At 33.4% G+C, this 19,801-nt stretch overlaps 1 protein-coding gene across 1 annotated transcript in view; it reads right to left on the bottom strand.

Moving 5' to 3' along the window:
- RhoGEF2 (Rho guanine nucleotide exchange factor 2) overlaps positions 1-19,801 on the bottom strand; it is an 808,005-nt gene that overhangs the window by 751,968 nt on the left and 36,236 nt on the right. Inside the window, 5 exon segments of the mRNA XM_067122600.1 lie at positions 2,051-2,142; positions 2,145-2,328; positions 12,479-12,577; positions 15,401-15,517; positions 17,003-17,145. Of these exon segments, the coding sequence (XP_066978701.1) occupies positions 2,051-2,142; positions 2,145-2,328; positions 12,479-12,577; positions 15,401-15,517; positions 17,003-17,145 (635 nt within the window).

Below are 19,801 nucleotides of genomic sequence, written 5' to 3' on the forward strand. Positions count from 1 at the left end.
GTGCTACAAATCGTTTAGGTAAATACAGTATAAGGTATTCTGCTAACAAAATATGGACACTTGTTCAGAAAAATTAAAGTAAAATTAGCAATTCCTATCCAAAACATGCTAAACATCAATGACCAACTTACAAAAAACCTACAATAAAAAAACAGGAGCTGCAAGATACCAAAATGTTAAGAGCCCTTATTGTAAGGATTTAGGAAACCTATTCAGAAAATGCTTACAAATTATATGATGAACAAAAGAAAACATTCTTATGCAAAATAACAAGAAAAATAAACAAAAAATTAGTGCCTTCAATTACAGACAACCTAAAATAAGAAATCCTAATTATTACTAAGGAAAAAAAATGAATAAACAAGATTTAAAAATAAATCTAACAAACTACAAAATCCCAGTATGCATTATAATATAAAACATGCACTATCTAATCATGCTTACAAAATGCAAGGCAAACAATACAAAGCAAATTTTTTATTCATACCAGAAGCACAATTAAAAAAATGTAATTAAAACAACCACTGAAAACACAACCTAGTAATTTACATCCATGTTAAAATAAAAGTAAAATCAACATGAAAGTGAAAAATATATGCGTACTTCAGTCTACCACTCATGCTATGTGTTAATGTTAATCAAAAATGCTAAAAAAAACTTGAAAAATTATAGAAAACTACATCATTTCTGCATGCCACTTTCATAATGTGAACAGATAAACACAATGCATTCTGTTCATCAGAAAAAAAAGAAATGGGGTTACTTTACTTTCGGTAATTAATTCCACTTTCTTCCTAAAGATTCTTTTGATTCTGGTGCTAGAAAATTCACCTAATGTCATCACTAGGAAATTCTATAACAAGTTTTATGTGGTTTTGACGAATATTTCAAGCCACCCCCCAAAACATAAGAAAAGATCTTTTTGAACATCTGGCACCTTATATGTTAGCTGTAATTCCAAAGTAACTGACCACCTATAATTTTCTGATTACTACTCTAACCTTGAATTTTGCCTGTGAGCTACATGTCTAATGCTGTGAGGGGAAACCTACCAAAATGTTATTGATGATAAAAAAAATTCATAATCTTGTTCATAGTTACATACAAATAACTAACTATCCATATATAATCCATATTAGGATTCCTTGCCCCATATTATAAGTATTTCAGACTCTGAAACAGATAATCACTTCTAATACTATGCCTAATTTGAGCACTAATACTATAGACAATTGTGCAAAAGTATGTCCTTCCATCACATTAATTTACAATAAATTAGTGTGTTCAATTACGGTACCAGAAACATCACCAGGGCAAAAGCACTGGTAAGTTATCACATGATGTGCAAGTTATATTTCTGAGGATGTAAAATGACCATAACTACAGTATATTTTGACTCTTATGGCTGAAACCAGCATAAAACATGCTCAACCATCATCTCAATTCAAGAATGAATAATAATAAGATGAGAAAGGAACTTTAAATATCTATCTAATACTCACATACATTCAGATTTCAGTGATATTCAAATGTCTTTGGTACATAACTTGGCAATGAATGTATGTAGATGTTGCATATAAGAAAAAGCAAGTAAATTCAATGAAGGCATAAAAAAGGAGAGAACTTTGTTATCAACACCTGTTTCTTTTCATAGTGTTACTTTTAAGAAAATGAATGCAAGAAGAAACAGAAATACCAAACCTCAACAAAAACAGCACTTAAGACAACACCATCAGGAATTAATAGCACCTCTGTGCAGAAAAAGCCATTCTTCAAAAGCAAGACAAAAATTACTCACCGTGATTCACCAAGAGTTCTCCTATTTTAAGCAAAATTAACATTCCAGCACCAGAATAAAAATCAGCATATCTACAACAAATTCAAAATAATATAAAAAGAATAATTATGCTTCAAAGCAAATTAAACACAATGCATTTGTAGAGTTAAGACTATTACAAGACGAAAACAATTTAGCACCCATAGCAACAAAATCTACGAATTACAATACTTTATTTTTTTTTTTTTTTTGCATGGATCAACTGAAACTTACATGAGTTAGACTCTTCACCTTATGAATGTTCTCTAGACTTTGTGCTAGGCCTCCCTCCCCAGCTCTCTCTAGTTGGGAAAGTCTTGGGGGAGTGGAGGAGCACAACTCAGGGATGTGGAAGAGGAGGATATATTGGGAACAGAAGTTTGGGTGACTAGGTTCCGGTTACGTAATGGGAGGGGAGGGGGTACATCTGACAAGGAATGGGAGAAAGGATGGGAAAATGAAGGTCTTGAAAGAGGTGGAGAGCGTGGGGAGGAGCGCGGGTGCGTTTGCAACTGAAAACAAATACAACACATCATGACATACAAAACAAAAAAATGACTAAGAAAAAATTCAAATAATATCTATAACCATACATAACTTCTAATTTGTCACTTTATTAGTTAGCCACAGCTAAAGCAGTAGGTTCTTGAGCAGACATGAGGAAATTAAAGCTCAGAAATATTCACACTCCTATAAGGTTTGTCTAAAGGCCTGACCAAAAGACCATTAGGATATGACTGGTTAAACTGCAGCAAGTAGAAGTAAAACTACAGTATGTATTAATGCAGTACAAATTTGTTGTAAGTACTTTGAAAATTTGCATAATACCTGAAAAAAAGTTTCAGTAAAAAAATATAAGTCATCTGAGAAAGAGTAACACCCATAGTGCTCACAGTTCATATAACAAAAGAAGAATATGCAAAAATTTTGTATTACAAATACAGAGAATACTATAAAGATATATTTGTGAGGAAATCATAATGGTAGTAGTTAGAAGTTTTGCCCAGAGTTTGCAAAGTAATCTCCAAAAAAATGATGAAATGTTGTACTTGTTATCTACCATAATAATAATTTACTAATTTTACCCTCTTAATTCCAAAATAACCTATCAGGAACAGGCTAGCAACTAATTCAAACTTACACTAGACACAACCCAACAATTCTGAGACAACCCAAGTAAGTGGAGGGTAAAACAGCTGCCTAATCCTCATTAATGTGAAGGTTTTAAGAACCTTGAGAAATACATCTCTTTGGAAACCTTACAAATTACCAAAACAGGGTGGTACAGAATATCCCGAATACCCTACGAAAAAAGATCACACACAAAATGCAACACAATGAACATCTATGGAGTTTTTCACAACCAGACATAAGACAACCCCTGCAATACTAAAGCCCTAAGAAAATAGTCCAGAAGTGTTGATTACTGGTCATCAACAAAACCCAAGTACTGTAATTGCCCATCACCTTGCAAGTAGTGGTTGACAACTGCATCTGCTTTATAACTTCAAATAATTTCATTCATATAACCATAACCTTAGCAAACAAAGATCACTGATACTGTAAAACAATCATTATTTGTAACTAGTGACAAAAAATTGTAACAACTATATAATAATGAGCAAAATCTAAAGATCTAACCTAGTCTACCTTCCTAAACCATTCAAGTAAAAATTTTTGTAAGCAAAATCAATATATAGCATCCTGAAATATACTCCATTACACAGACATTTCAGTTGCCATCCTCATGAGGACTACAAGTAATAAACCAAAGGTAAAATAAACTTTCCTAAGCAACATTAATAGCCACTTAATCCTGATGCTTACCTGGGAAAAATGTAAAAAGTATGATGACTGATAAAGACCAAGCAGATTTGTGAAGTTGTATCATATCAGGCATTTAGAAAATTACACTGGACATGATGGTCATGTGATATATGATTATGCAAGTTCATTAGTTATTACTCACTCCAGTTCAAAGAAGGTATGTAATAACAGAAATGCTTGCCAGGCCATCCTAAAACCACCAGCTAATACAAAATACAATGTAAATGCAATTACGAAGCATTATTAGCCAAGGGAACTTAAATTAATATAAAAATTTGTACAAGGGACAGAAATCAAAGACTCTGGCTGGCTAGCAAACACATAAAAATGATTATTCAAGTGCTGATTCACAGTCTCCACTGGCTACGGTCAAGAATGTTCCTTCTCTAGAACTAGTTTTTTTCAAAAATAACACTTACAAAGATTAAAATATACTCCCCGACATACCACAGGGGTAAAACATGGGGCAAATATACACAGGTTGATGAATACAACAAATGAATGAACTTGCATAAAAAGTTGAAGAGGTTAAGTCAACAGTTCTGCATGGACTTTAATCAGATAATGTTTGAAAAAAAAATCTTAAATGAGCTGATAAAGAAATTACAATGAAGTCCCTCTCACAGAAAATAAATAAGCAACAAAAAATGAGAGGGCAAAAGGCAACAGAAAACAAGGACACCAATTTAGAAGAGAAAATGGAAATTAAATCTGAGAAATACAAGCAAACCTAAAGAGGAAAAACAGAAAACTCAACTACAGGGTGATGGCTGAAGAAGGAGTTATTCAAAGTTCTTCCATAAAAAAACTATATGAGCTTTTATATTTACAGAGTATGAAACCAAGAAGAATAACAGCATGAAACACTGTAAGTGACAGAATACTCCTAACTACTATTAACTATTAGTTACGTACACAGTGTACATATTTATTCACAAGCCATGTCTTTTGTTATCTGAACCTTTACTATGTATATAAGATATATTTAGTTATTACTTGCCTGGACTGAAACACAGCATGGCAGCTAAATCAGACTCACAGTTTTATTTATTGATACACTCATTAATTTAAATCTTATTACAGTACAACTTGAAATTATTCATTATCAATATACTTGAGTAATATTTTAGGTGGATGTGGAGTTGTGGTTTGGGACTAGTTTTCAATATCTCTAAATGTCAAAAGCAGTCATTATGATGTACAGTAACAATGTAGATATTAACAAGGTACCCGTTACCTGTGAATTGTGACAATCCATCACTGCCCCAATCTGACCTTACTTCTTGACCTATGTTATTTTCTGATTTAAAAAGCTGACAAATACCCTATGCCTACACATTGGGAAGGCAAGTGCTCAAACAAAGCCTTATCCCACAACCTGGTCTGTACACATTCTTTGTATTTAACAGCATTCTTAATTCCTACACCAAATCTTTTACAGGAATGATGGAGAAAATCTGAGCAGGCTTGTTCATACTCCTTAAAAAGATGTCTAAGAGGCCTTCCCTCAATTGTCCTACAGTACAGTATATTTCCTAAAATGTAGTCCAGTATATATTCTTTAAGTTCTATTCTGGAAACAAGATAGAGTAAGCAGTTTTCCTCATCATAAAAAAGCAATATGAGAGCAGATTACAATGATACAGGGTCTATTTTTGTCCTTCTAATGCACAAAGAAAGTGCAGAAAAGTTGATTTTTTTAAATACTTACATAAACTTACAGTGGCAATCTGTTTCCTGATAATATGACAATTAGAAACAATAATACAACTGTGATGCTCTTGTAGATCCTTCACACTATATCAAAAAGTGCATTAAATGTTGGAAGAGTTGAGACTTACTCTTACTGATGTCAGTGGCATCTTAGCCTTGGGTCTACCATGGGAATATTTTTAAGGACTGAAGAACCTTACATCTCTTTCATTTTTCCAAGTTAACAGATATGAGCAAATTGTCACTATAGGCATTTTTCATGATCTTAAACCAGTCTTTTCCCTATTTAAGACAATGGTGTTCTGAGATCTATGTTATTAAGACAAGGGTGTTCCGAGATCTGAGCCATTAGACACTGGTGTCTGAGATCTGTGCTGTTAATGCAATGGTGTTCTGAGATCAGTTCCATTAAGACAATGGTGTTTTGAGATCTGAGTCATTAATAGAGAGGCACTTTGAGATCTGTGCCATAAGAAAATGGTGTTCTGAGATCTGTGCCATTCCTAATATTTACTAAACATGGCTCCTGGCCTTGTACATAAAATGGACAGATGGTATTAAGGGCTAAAGCCCAGGCGCTGAGTTCATGAAGACCAATCAGCACAAAAGCAACTCTTTACAACTGTATACAGTCTCTCAATTTAAAATGAAATACTTCTCAGTCTCAAGAGACTTTCATAAAAACCAGTATAAAGTGCACTGATGTCTACTTTCACTTTTCATTTGTTTCTTTGACTACAGTTTAACTTTTCACTGGACTATTTTTCATACATCATTGAAGTGCAAACCCTTTAAGAGTTCTATAAGTCTAGAAATGTGACTCAGTAGTTTTGTGGTTTAACTACTATAAAGCCAACAAATCAAGTCTAACCAATTTTTTACCATATATCTATTATGTGAGTCAAACTGTCACGATATCAAAGTAATTAATGATTGTGAGCACATGCCAATTATGTACTGGGAATTACCTTGCTACTATTCTTGCATAAGATCTGCATTTTTATACTGTTGGCATACCAACCCATGATGTCACACTACACCATACCAGAGATCTTTTCGTTTCCTTAAAATGAATGTGGAGAACAATGTTCCTCACAGTTATGGGAGATTATGCTCAGTGTCCTATGGTATTTCTCATTAACTTAACTTTTTGCCTATTTCAATATAGTAACTATTTACTTATTTCATGTGTAATGCTACTTTTCTGTTCTCTTTCCAATAGTTTTCCTTTTCAGTAAAAAACAATCTCTTCTACAGAAACTAACAAGTCATGTTAGTTCCTTTCTTGGTTAGTTCAATAAATTAAAATTTGTAAGCACTTTCGAGTGAACCACAAGGTTTCAGCCTTTACTTATTCATCGAAATAAATAACTACTATACCTAAGCAAAGAAGAAACTATAAACAGAGGAGAGTCAGGAAAAAATGAGAACTGAATGTCCAAAAACACACAAAAATCAGTCAATCAAATACACAGAAAATCATATGAGAGTGTTTTTAAATATGTGAGAAGACATATACTTTAAAATGTATCCTCATCCAAAAGATGATAATTGTTTCTTTGCTAATTTTAAATGTCATAACTACACAGTAAACTCTCTGGAGCTAAGTTCTACACAACATGACTTTTTGAGATTACAGTTTTGCAAACACTAAGTAAAACAAAAAAAAAAATCTTCAGGTATTTCTCTGGTTTTCCAATAGCGTTAAAAAGTTGAACTTGTTAATTTACTTTACAACCATGCACTTGCAACAAATGGAGTAACGGTTACACTATGAGTGTTTGTAGATTAAAAATATACTGAATACATACAATAAAGTAATCTGCAACATATTAAAATGCTCAACAACTTGTTGAAGAATCTCTGGAGTTTTTTTATGAACTAAAAGGCACAGAATTTTTTTATGCAAAACCTAAACAAACTAATATCCATAACTATTCTGTAAAAATTCGTAATTATTTCTAAACCTGTATTAACAAATCTATTAAGAAATAATCTTTCAAGACTTGATACGGAATAACTAAGATTTAGTGGCTAAACATGTTTCAAAACAATGACTTCCATAACCAATCTGACATAATGAGTCCACTGAGTCCCCCTTCCTAACTTCCATAAGTTTAACCAAAGGATTAATTTTAAAATGGGTGAAAATATAAGCAAGGGAAGCTAAGGAAATGTGAAGCAAAGTTAGAAGACTGAAGAGAATGGATTTACCCACATTTTTAGACAGACAAAGCTTGTCCAAAGGGCTGTTCTTAATAGGTAAAAACCTGAACAAGATGAAGTTGGGCAGCAAAGTGAAAAGTGATTGCAGAGACCAAATGAAAAATAAGACAGAAAACATTGCAGCTGGAGCTAAGTAACACTAACAAGAAACTTTAGTAAAATCCACAAGCGTCACACACAACAATCTAAGGATAACCCCTCTATGAGGATCTAGGGCTTAAACTTTAGAAGTCAAACTGTAAGTTAAACTGACATTTTCATGTTTCCCAATGTACAACTTCTAAATCATATTCGGTTCAAATTAATGTTTTATTGTAATGACATATCATAACAACTCATCCTCATCTTGACAGAACAGTCGTAAGTAGCATACAAAGAAAAATAAACAAATGCTGATTTCTTTTACAATAAAATTATTTATTGGTGAAGGTAATTGCAAAGAGTTCGGATTATAACAGTGTTCAAAAAAATTATTTCATCTTTTTTATCAAAAATTTTCCGTTTCATAGCACAGATGAGCATTTTTATGTTAAGGTTAACTGAGGCTATACATTATTCACAACTCTCTATACTGTAGTCTTCTGTCTTCTTTACTACATATCTATATATGGATGCCTACAAAGTCAACTAATTCTGAGAATGGTGGCATATAGTTATCCAAATATTTTTTGTTGATAAATGACATTTACTGCACTTTGCACTGCTGCAAGTATTAAGTCTGAAAAAACACAATGAAGCTGTTTGGACATGTGGTACAAAAGGATACAAATGACAGTTGGAATATGTTTCGGGAAAGTTTGAGGAATAGGGTAAAGCAGAAAATAGGGTACTGTAATCTGATGTGGAAAGATAAAGAAAGGAAGGAAGTAGTCATACAAGACTTTTAAAGTTTGAAAGCTCTCTCTTGCTTAAAAACTTGAAGTCATTCCTGTCTGAATATTTACGGTTGGCTTATTTTAACAACAGATTCCTCACTAATAACCTGAATGGTAAATATCAAAAATTGAGATGTAACTCAATATTCCATAAATCATAAAATTAAAACTAAAGCAAAATTTCCCAGGGTACTATGTATTTCCAATACTGTATGGTGCTATAAAACAGGAGATAAGCAAGATATCAGGCATTAAATCATGTAATGGCAATGTCACCTCTCATACCAAATAAGTTGGGATGCATGTTGAAAAAACTGTAATATATATAACACAGTATGTTGTGAACTTCACAAGCCAACAGAAAAGAATGATAAATAATGCAAACTCGAACATAATATATCTAAGAGGTAATGCTTATTTATATTGCATTGCAAACTGTAGGCAGTTCTAAAGGTTCTTTTCAGTATCCTTTGGGTGTTAAGTGTCCTGCTTTCTTTTATTTTCCCCCTTTCCTTTGGTATCTTCTCACTTAGCTGTCTAATTTCTTTACTTCATCTTAAACTATTTTCACTTATTTAAAAACAAACCCTTTGGGCAAACAGTATGTCTAGAAATGTGACTCAGTGGTCTTTTCACCTACTTTATAATCAAAATACTGGATCAGGGAACAAAGAAAAATTCTGTAATTACACATATACCTTTCACAATTGGTAGCAGTATTCAAAATGAAGTAACACTGCTTCTCAAATGATGTGCCTACTATGGTGCTTTCTAAATATTTGTCTTTGTGAGGCACAATACAATACAACACAGACTCTAGCAATGAAGCATCATTTGTTATTCTTTTCAAATTAAAATTTGAATCATTTGCCCAAAACCTACAACAACTGAAATCTGATCAGGTCAACTTAATCCCTTTCTTTTTACAACCTGACTCTTGCATATCTTCTTTCCTCAATGGGAACTACACAACTGCTTCTAGATTCTAGATCTGTTGCCTAACAAATTTCATATACAACAACATCCAGAGACTCTTCAATCCAAAAAAGCTAAAACATATGTACCATAAGAATGTCAAAAGTTACAAAGTACCAAATTTTTAACCAAACTTACAATGACCACCACATCCAGCAGTGAAAGGGCATCATGGTTCCCCATATCATTGACATGCTAGTTTTTAATAATACAGTTACAGCCACTTCCAGTTTTTCTTGTTTGCACTGCATACGTAGTTCACACTTACTGTCTACTTGATAATCATATTTCATCATTAATTTATAGGTCTTCATCTTGGCTTTCTTATTAAATCCTTATGGGATAGCACAAAGTGTTTTCTACACAAGATTTTATATAATACTTTATTCCTCAAATAGTAATCAAATTAAAAAATGTCAAGGTAATTAACTTGAAGGTAATCAATTTTACTACTCAACACATGCTGCTCTCCGCAAAAGTTTGAGCACCTTAGAATTTGTTTTACCCTTCTACATCTGCCCTCATACTGCACAACAATCAAGCAATTTAAGTCTGTAATAATGTGAATATGCAATGTTCACCCCATTTTTCATTTTGGGTTGGAATGAAAACATACAATAATTATCTAAAATAACAAATGTAAATGACAAATAGAAAGGGGAAAAAGCAAAAATAAGTATTTTTAAGAATCATGAAAATTATCAAAATGTAAAATAATAACTAATTTTTTTTAAACAAACTCATTACTTGCAAGTTCTCACATTCATGGTATACAAATGTCTTCAACATGTCATTCTCCATCAAAAAATAGTGGCAGATAAATGGGGCATTCACATAAGTTGGAACATCCACCTTTGCCCTTTTGTTGATATGAGGTACTCTCTTTTGGTGTGGAAACAGAATGTTGCAAGAAAAGTGGCACTGGGAGAATTAACATCAACCACACTACTTGTAATTAACCAAACTGCAATTTGGGTGGGGATGTACTAAACTGAAACATAACCCGGGCTGCTGGTAGTACCTGAATCTGTCATTCAGCTCCCAGAATTAAGTGAGTAATAAATTCCATAACTCTAAGGTGGAACGAGGAAGTTGTTATAGACTGATACAAACCCTCAGACATCTGCGTATAACAAACAGTAGGAACCTACAAGCTTATTGAGTCCATACGCTCCTTAAGTCCCCATGAAACCTTGTAAACTAGACAAACATTTGGAGAATTGACCCAATGGATATAACTCACCCATTCTCTTAAGTGTTTCAGCGAATAATTCTGGATATCTACTTATTCAGAAATGAAAAGTGTTAGGATGAAGCAATAAATATGTGATCCTGACTATCCAGAGGCAGAGGCTACCTATACTGCTGTTATCAACAGCCCTAACATGAATGATTCTAACTACCTGTAAGTTATATCCCTCAAAAAAAGGGGGGCAAACAAAGTATGACACTGCCAGTGGAAGTTAATAGCGCTCATAAAAGCCAAAAGCACTCTACCAGTTAAGTGAAAATACACTGGAAATTCACTGAAGAGTCTCTGAATTCTAATTAAACTGCTGAAATATTCTTTTGCCAAAGCTTAATACACCAAGATATATGAAAACTTTTAGGATGGGATTTTTAGCACAATATAAAAAAAATGAATACGTGTTTGTTTTTTTGTCAGCCAAAGGGTAAATAAGTTGACCTACCTGTATGCATCTACCTGTCTACTACCACTTTCTTTGATGAAGAATAACTTCATGGAAATTTGTGGACCATGTAGGCAATTAAGTTCAGGATTTGTTGTAAAAAATTTAATTTATAACTTCCCTTACTTTCCTACTTTGCATTTAAACACTTAAAAAGTAAAAAAACAAAAATAAAAACTATCAAAATAATGAAATAACACTACAACTGAGGCATACAGACAGAGACGGAACACCAACATGAATTAAACTTAGGCAGTTACATTACACACGTAATACTCTACATTCTATTATTATAGATGGTCCGGGTAGAGACTTAAAGTAGTGCTCTGCACATGAGCTAGAAAACATTATATAACTAAATTAATATCACTATTACAATGAGCAATCTACGTCAAGGGAGAATAAATGATAATTACTTAATTCCTGTATCCCCATTTGTGTTTTTATCAAAAGCCTACCATGGCAATATCTAATCATTCAACTGCTGAATCACCAAATTTTTTCAAAATTTAAAAACAAAAACAAAAAAAAAAAACTGAATGATATACGTCAGTCACAAAAGGAACATTTTCTATAATCCTCTTTCAGTAGCTGGAATGGTAATCAATGCAAAGTTTAGCTTAGTAAGAATAATTGCAGTCACCATCAAATTTTCCTTTAACATGATCCACAAAATTGTCACACAGATGAAAGCAATGCAGTGCACAGTAAATGTAAAAGATCAAACTGCACATGTACTCCAGTAAGTTTATAAATTCACAGCTGTAAATAAAATCCCAACTTCTTCTGGGTTGGTGCATCAAAACGAGAATGAGTGTCTCTAGTTTTCATTTGTTTAAAAATCTTTTTTCACTTTCATACCTAACACCTAAAATTTCCCAGTACTACCTGAATCCTTCTATCCTAACACTTACCAATATTATTTTTTATAAAAAAAATAATGTCTTGTAAAACTAATATATTTTTATATAAAAATAATATATATATATATATATATATATATATATATATATATATATATATATATATATATATATATATATATATATATATATATATATATATATATATATATATGAACAAAATCTTCCGTGTAAGACTAACAGGAAATTCAAACAGTGAAGACTATGTACTACAGAACTGAAATTCGGCTGATCAGTCTACTGTATTGTTCTATTTAACTGTAAACAAAATATAAAATGTCAATTAAATGCTGTATCTGCATAAAATTGAGAAACCATGTTAAAGGAAAAATAAAAACAAAACTTATCCTATTGAGAAATATTAACTAAAATGTATCCTCTTAAAAGAAATACCAACTGAAGGAAAAATTAAAGAAAAAATAAAAAGCTTACGGGAGCTTCAATGTCTTTCATGTTCTTGAGTTCTTCCTGTATTTTTGTAATCTGTCTATTAATTGTATCCAACTCCTTCTCAAACTGTCTCTGCAAAACCTGCAAAGAGTATACAGTAACCAAAATCAAAAAAACAATAAATAAAAGAAATACTTTGAGAGATGGATATGCCTTGCATGAACAGAGTGCTGTATAAGTAAACTAAACAATAATTTCAACACTACAAGCTAGTTTGCATTAATACACAGCAAACATCCAGCATCATGAGCAATACAGTGAAAAGTACTACATCAAACTAATTATGCATGATGTAAACTTGAATTTCATTCATACACTTAATGCTGAACATTTTACACCAATGATAACAAATGCAAAACATACTGTGAAGAAAAGTACATATACAGTATATAAAGCATACACAGCAGTCATAAATGTTCCATGAAAAATAATTTTGCTATTCACCTGGTGGCTTGTCAGCAAAAGTAAACATTTTCATCTACTGACTAATAAGTAACTTTATATACTGGCCCCTTCATCTACCAATGACAATTGCTGTACAAGTTTGGGGATGATCACTCATCACTATCATCAAAATTCATATACAATCAATATAGTTTTTTCATATCATGTGGACTTTTTAGTAGTTCAAAGGAGTATTACCTTTGTAAATTTTTTTTGCTACTTCATATAACTTACACAAAAAATTTACTTCACACTGACATATTTCATTTGAATTTTACTTTGGTACAATGTTTTTACAAGAAAACAACTTATACAAATCCTTTAATCATAATTAGCCTTTATTCGGAGTGAAATTGACTCAGCCACATCAACTAAAAAAGCAGAAAAAATATTCCATGTTTGCCCAGCTCATATTCCAACATCCTCCAACCAACGCATCTCATTCTTCTGTGCCAGCCCACTTATCATAATTAGCCTGGATGGCAATCAAGTAGGGAGGGGGAGGCACGAAAAATCAGCATCTCAAATAATAGACAACCCAAAGGCAGAAAGTCCACAAAGTCCTTTCCCTAAGATAATGGCAAGTGGATACTACACTGACCTAGGAAATCAAAGTAGTTTAGGTAAGCAACGGGTGCAATGGAAGATGTAACCCGAGTAGTACTTGTGCCCAACATTTGAGGCATAAAAGTGCATGTTTCAAAAAAACACTCCTCCATCCATGTGTGTTAAAGGGGTGAATGGTGAAATCATGAAAGGAAGGAGGATGAATAACTAGAATCCCTGGCCATAAAGTGCACAGCCTACTGTGAAGGTAAGATTCAACAAGAAACATTCTTAGATAATGCATAAGATAGATAAAAAACCATGTAAAAAAAGACTGCAACTACTTCCAAAGGATTACTCTAAGGAGAGCAGGGTACCTAATAAAATTAAACAGCACAGAAGAAGAGGGCACTTAAACCTCAAGGTACTGATCCTGAACTGTGCAAGCAGGAATCTGTTGAAGAGAAGAGAGTCCAATTCTGGAGGCTCACGAGAAAAGACAGACTAGAGTGAGAATACTGGAAAGATACATACCACTGGAGGCATGACTTAACAGTTCCCAAAAGGGCAAGACAGAAAAACTTTTCAGAAGAGCAGGGCATAGCAGCAAGACCCAGGGAGTATAAGAATAAGCCTAAAAAGTATGCACTTAAGCACTTAGAATGAACAAGGGATAACATCAAATATTCATTGAAGGAACCAGGCCAAACTTTAAGCAAAGTAAGTCAAAAGCCCCGAGCAAGCCCTTATACAAGGTCTGAGACAGGAGCTTGCTAAAGAAAGACAAATGAATCTATGTATATATGTCTAGCCACCTACAGTATTTATATACAAACTGACACTTCTATTATAAGTTGTGGGGTGGTGAAAGTCACTGCCTGGTCCTCATATATTAAAATAAATGGCTGAAGTTCAGTACCAAGCTCTTTCTTGAGGATCAGAAGTATAGGAGACCAGGAAGAAATGTTGCCTTACATGGTCTTTCTCGAGTACATAAGAATTACAGGAGACTGGAAAAATGTTGCTTGACAGTAGTAAATGCCACTCATGTATGGGCATTTCAAAGAATTCCCAAAAGGAAAAAGTTTATGTCAAAGAGAAGTGAAGATTTCTCCCAGCTATATAGCCCAGTGTACCTGAAATGAGAGTCTCTTACCTTCCTGGAACTTGGGGATCTGTGGAACGTATGAGCAGTGCTGTTAGCCAGCCTATATATAATTCACTTAAATCAGGAATGAAGTGCCTAGGACTTACAAATGTAAATGATTTGTCTGTACTAATAAATTCCTTTTCTTTTTGAAAACTACATTTTCCATGTTTTTCTTTTTTCTAGCAAGACAGATGAGTTAACAGCACTCATTTTATGTCTAACCCATATAAAGAGACAACATGATATATATATAACTGTGATGATAATGATGACAATAATGATTTTCTAACTAAATTCAGTAAAACAACTGAGTTTATCTGTAACATTCATGAAGCTTCATTTAAAAAGTGCAAACAAGTGCAAACATCTTCATGAAAATAAACCCATTCAACAGAGAACAAGCAGAGATACCATTCTTTTGACATATTAAAGCAGCCAATTTGACGTCATTCAAATTTTTCAAACTCCTACATAAAATGACACAAACCATTTCCATAGCTGCACACCTCTTCCTTTAAATGTATTAATTCAATATAAAAATGAGAGTGTGGTTCACAAAACAATAATCAAAAGCAGGTCACATAATTGTAGAATACACTAACAGAAAATACATACATGAAAAGACAAACTGAAATATAAGGGCACATATACACATGCAATGCAAAATATTCCAAGTTAAAAACAGTGAATGACAACAAAGAGACTCTGTTACGTTACCTTCAAGAACTAAACATTTTGTTTTTTTACAGAAAAAAAATACATACCTTGGAGGGATTCCTTTGGAGTTCTACAAGAATATTCTCCCGGACACGACGCTGCTTATCTAAATATATCTGCAACATTTTGCCCTTGTTTACTTCCATCTGACTTTGGACTTGGGTCTGGAAGAACAAAGGCCACTTTGCAATATAAATTTAAAACTCAGTTTTGTCAAGAATTCGTTTAATTATTACTGTATTAAGCAAAAAAATGATGGGCACTGTTTGCACTTTGCCTCTTTGACATACAAGAGTAATTGTGTCCTAAATACTAAAGAAATAAATACAATCTTCCATTAATTCAGAAAACATTATGAAAACATATCCTAGTTAAAATTTACTGTCAGACAGTACATACCTTTGAAGGGTTTCTAAAGCACTTCCAGTCAACGAAAATAACTCAGTTCTATGGTGAAAGTGTTTTAAATAAATTTAATTAATTACCATGTTGCTAACAATTCTCCCATAAAAATCCATACATTACTGTGTAAAGAAAACTTCTTGTTATGTTAGAAGAAGATATCTTAGCAAATCCTAACCAGAGGAAGTTTTAGATCCATCCATACAGATTGAATTATATCTTATACAGTCTATTACATGTTACATATGTTCATGGGTATTTGCAAAATTTCTGAACACAGTAAAAGAGTGCTTGGGACATTCTAGAGCTGGAGGAAGGTTATGTTTAAATTTACTAACTCAAAACAAAAAATTAGCTTTAGTACATTATGGTCATGGATGATTTTTTGCATAAACATCTCTGACCTATGAATGAATAACTTTTCAGTTGGCGAGTCAACTGCCTGAATCTTTATTGCATTCATATGGTTACTAAGTCACAAATAGAGACAAAGAGGTTCACCACTTTACACGCATGTGGATTTATCAGAAGAGGACTTGAATGCTCCCCTGCAGATTCCAAGTCTTTCACTGTGAACTGGATCTAAGCTTTCTAAAGCCAAACCTGATACTGAGCCACATACTTAGTTCGTAGTCTAAAGAGGATAGGACATACAGCAACATCAGGGTTCATCTATAAGCTTCCCAGGTCGTGTGTGACTGCTCTTTTTATCAGTCTAATCCATTCCTGCCTTTGGCATTTATAAAGGCAGTCCCCAGTTATCAGCAGGGGCTCCGTTCCCAACAGCATGACGATAACTGATAATCATCGATAACCGGAAATCGACAAATGTCGGCGTCAATAAGCAGATATCGGCGCCAATAAGCGAGGATTGGCGTCTCTGTTAGGTGGGTATCGGCGCTGATCCTTGGTTATTGGTGCCAATAAGCGGATATCGGCGCCGAAAATCCAGTTATCGTCACCAAAAATCCAGTTATTATCGTCACTGGACAAGCACCATAAAAAACCGGATAGCCGATAACCAAGGTCACCGATAACTGGGGATTGCCTGCAAATGCAATTTGTGTTATCAAGTTCTACCATGCACCAAAGCTAATCCTATTAAAAGTATGATATGCCTATCATACTTTTAAAATGTACCTCTTTCAGGCAGATTCTTTATAAAGCTCCAAAATAAGTTTGTGAGCAATGCTCACTTTAGTTTCCTTCTCTATTTTGTCATTTAACATGACTAAATTAGTACTCACATCAACAGGTAATGGCGCAGTGATGCGTTCTGTGGCCTTGGAAGACGTAGGGGTTGGAAGCTGTCTGTGAGTCTCGTGAGGAGAAATGAGATTCCCTTCACCCTCGGGACAACTTCTCAGCGTTAACTTCACATTTTGAGTAGCTGAAAAAGAAAGAAAATAATGGATAAGAAGAATTCAGTTAAAGAAAACATCATTTTACAAGCTAGAGATTTTACACTGCTACAAAAAATGTCATAAACAGAAAATAACTATGGCAAACCTATGCTTCTTATGTGTAATACAACAAATTAAACATTCACCCTACCATATGTATACAGGATATACACCATATTTTTATTAGACAAACCTTTTTTCATAGTACATAACACCCTAATTGTATATTGCCTTATTCCTGCATACTGTAAGTGAAATCCCAGTCACAATATAGTTTTTAAAGTCAAGACTGATAAGTCTTTACAGAGCAAGCGCTGCTCTGTGTTGCACAATGTTTGCTTTCCTCTTACTTTCATGTGAGCGATATGGGAAAAAAAAAAAAGCAAGAGGATACAAAAGGGAGGAGAACACACAGTAAGATTAATGGCTTTGTATGAAAAACTTGGGTAATAAAAAAAGTTTGTTTCATCAAAACACATTAATCACTGAAACTTAAGCAGGGGAACAAAGTGGCCACACCCTCCAAGATGAAGCCATTTGCTGCAGGATTAGCTTAGGATTACTGGCAAATAAGTAAAAAAATCAACCTCCACAAAATAAAACGTGATTACAAGGCTGCATGCAAGATGTGGTATTTTCATGGAAATCTCTGTGCACAGGTTTGAATCTTGCTTGGAAGCTGAAAGTTTCTTCTTTCATTTCCCATGCAGTTAAAGGCTTGTAGTAATAAATGAGGAAGTAGAGAAGTTAAGAGGTCACATGGCTAATAAAAATACATTTCGTAAGAAGTCTGCATAAGCAGATGTCTGAGCACTTACATCAATGAGGCATGAAGACAGATAGCCAAGATAGCTAAGCCTCGCAAGAGTGCCGGAGAGAAAAGAATATTTGAAAATTTTGACGAGGTGGATGTCTACAATAATCAGCCCATTAGTAAAACAAGAATAATAGAAGGCAAGATCATAAAGTTAGAAATACCACAAGACTGTGTTTTGCCAACAAAACAAGTAGCACAAGAAACTTAAAGAAGAGAAGCCACTCGGGTAAATTTACAAGTTCTTGGTAATCGTGTTCTGATGAACAAGCAAAGTATTAAATCCTCCAAAACAAAAAGTGTAATTACAACTAACACAAAATATACTAATAATAATAATGAACTACTGTACCACAAAGACACCAGGTATGAACTGAGAAATGTAACAAAGCCCAAAAATATGAATTTCATAAAACAATACAAATGATGCAAAAAAATTTGATATACTCCAAGTAACCTGAGGGGATCGGCACCTTGATCTGGCACCCAACTTAAAGAATTACAAAAGTAACATTACATTTCTGGCAAAAATAAAAAAAAGGACACTCAAGGCTTTAAAAGGAATCACAACTGAAATGAAAAGAATAATGGATCTAAAAAACTGGAAAATGGCACTGACACAATGATAGTCACACAAAGTGAGGAAAGTGTAGTTGTATATGTAGGATAGAGCACACACAGTAGAGGCTTGTCAATCTTGACTAAGACAATTATGGGGTTTTCTAAATCCACAGATAATGACTAATGAGATTTTATTGTGAGAAAAAAAATAGGAATGAATATACAGTATTCTTAACTCCCTACATACATTTTACAAATGCAGAGCATCTTCCATCAATACAGAATAATCAAACTACTTTGAAGCTTACAAACCCTCTGAATCTTCTCAAAAACTGGCTACTTAACATCATTCAAACACATAACTCAAAAACTTTCAGAATGAAACATGGGTTTAACACTTCCAAAGTCATCTAGACAAAGTAGCTTAAGAACAGTTGCCACGAAAACTAACTACTACTATGCTTACCAGAACATTTTGATATCTCAATTTTAAAGTCTCATGAATTTAAAAACATTATCACAACAAAGCTTAATTACACAACGGAAGAAAGTAAAATGTGATTGTAAAAAAAGCAAAATTCTATTTTCCCATTCAGTTGCAAAAGTTAAGTACATCTCTACTATTCTATTACTGCCTCCTTACCCCTCCTCTTGTACATAACTAAATCCTAATCATAAAACAGTTTTCTCTTACATGCAAGTCTCTTTTAGCAAACACATTTCCATCACACAACAGACAGAGCACATAGGAAATCACACAAAGATACATTAGTTCTAGTTAACTTTGATCCCATGACTTTTCACATAGTTATGGAATACACCTCAGAAACAAAATTTCAAAGACAAAACAAAGTTGAAACAAAATTTCCCAAGGCCAAAAAAAAGGTTAAAACAAAATATCAAAAGACCACAGAACAGATTATTATGAATTTTTTGCTACTCTGAGATGTTAAACTAATCTCAAACTTCAAACTTATCATGCACCATTCAAATATGCAACATTTATAAATCTGGCAAACATATACATTTGAATGTACAACTTGCCAATCAATATAAATATATGGTTTCCTCTGAAAATAACAGTAAAATACACACCCCTTCTACTTTACACATCAAATCAACAGTATTACCATGCTTTTTTTTATAGTACAATCAACGAGTGTTGATCTGCAGTCATGACAACTGAGTAAAATACCCGAAATAAAATAAAAACAAATAAAAGAAATGCAAACATCTGCATTTCCCTATAAAAAGAAATTCTTTACGCA

This window comes from Macrobrachium rosenbergii, chromosome 20 (assembly GCF_040412425.1).
Source record: "Macrobrachium rosenbergii isolate ZJJX-2024 chromosome 20, ASM4041242v1, whole genome shotgun sequence".
NCBI classification, from domain to species: domain Eukaryota; kingdom Metazoa; phylum Arthropoda; class Malacostraca; order Decapoda; family Palaemonidae; genus Macrobrachium; species Macrobrachium rosenbergii.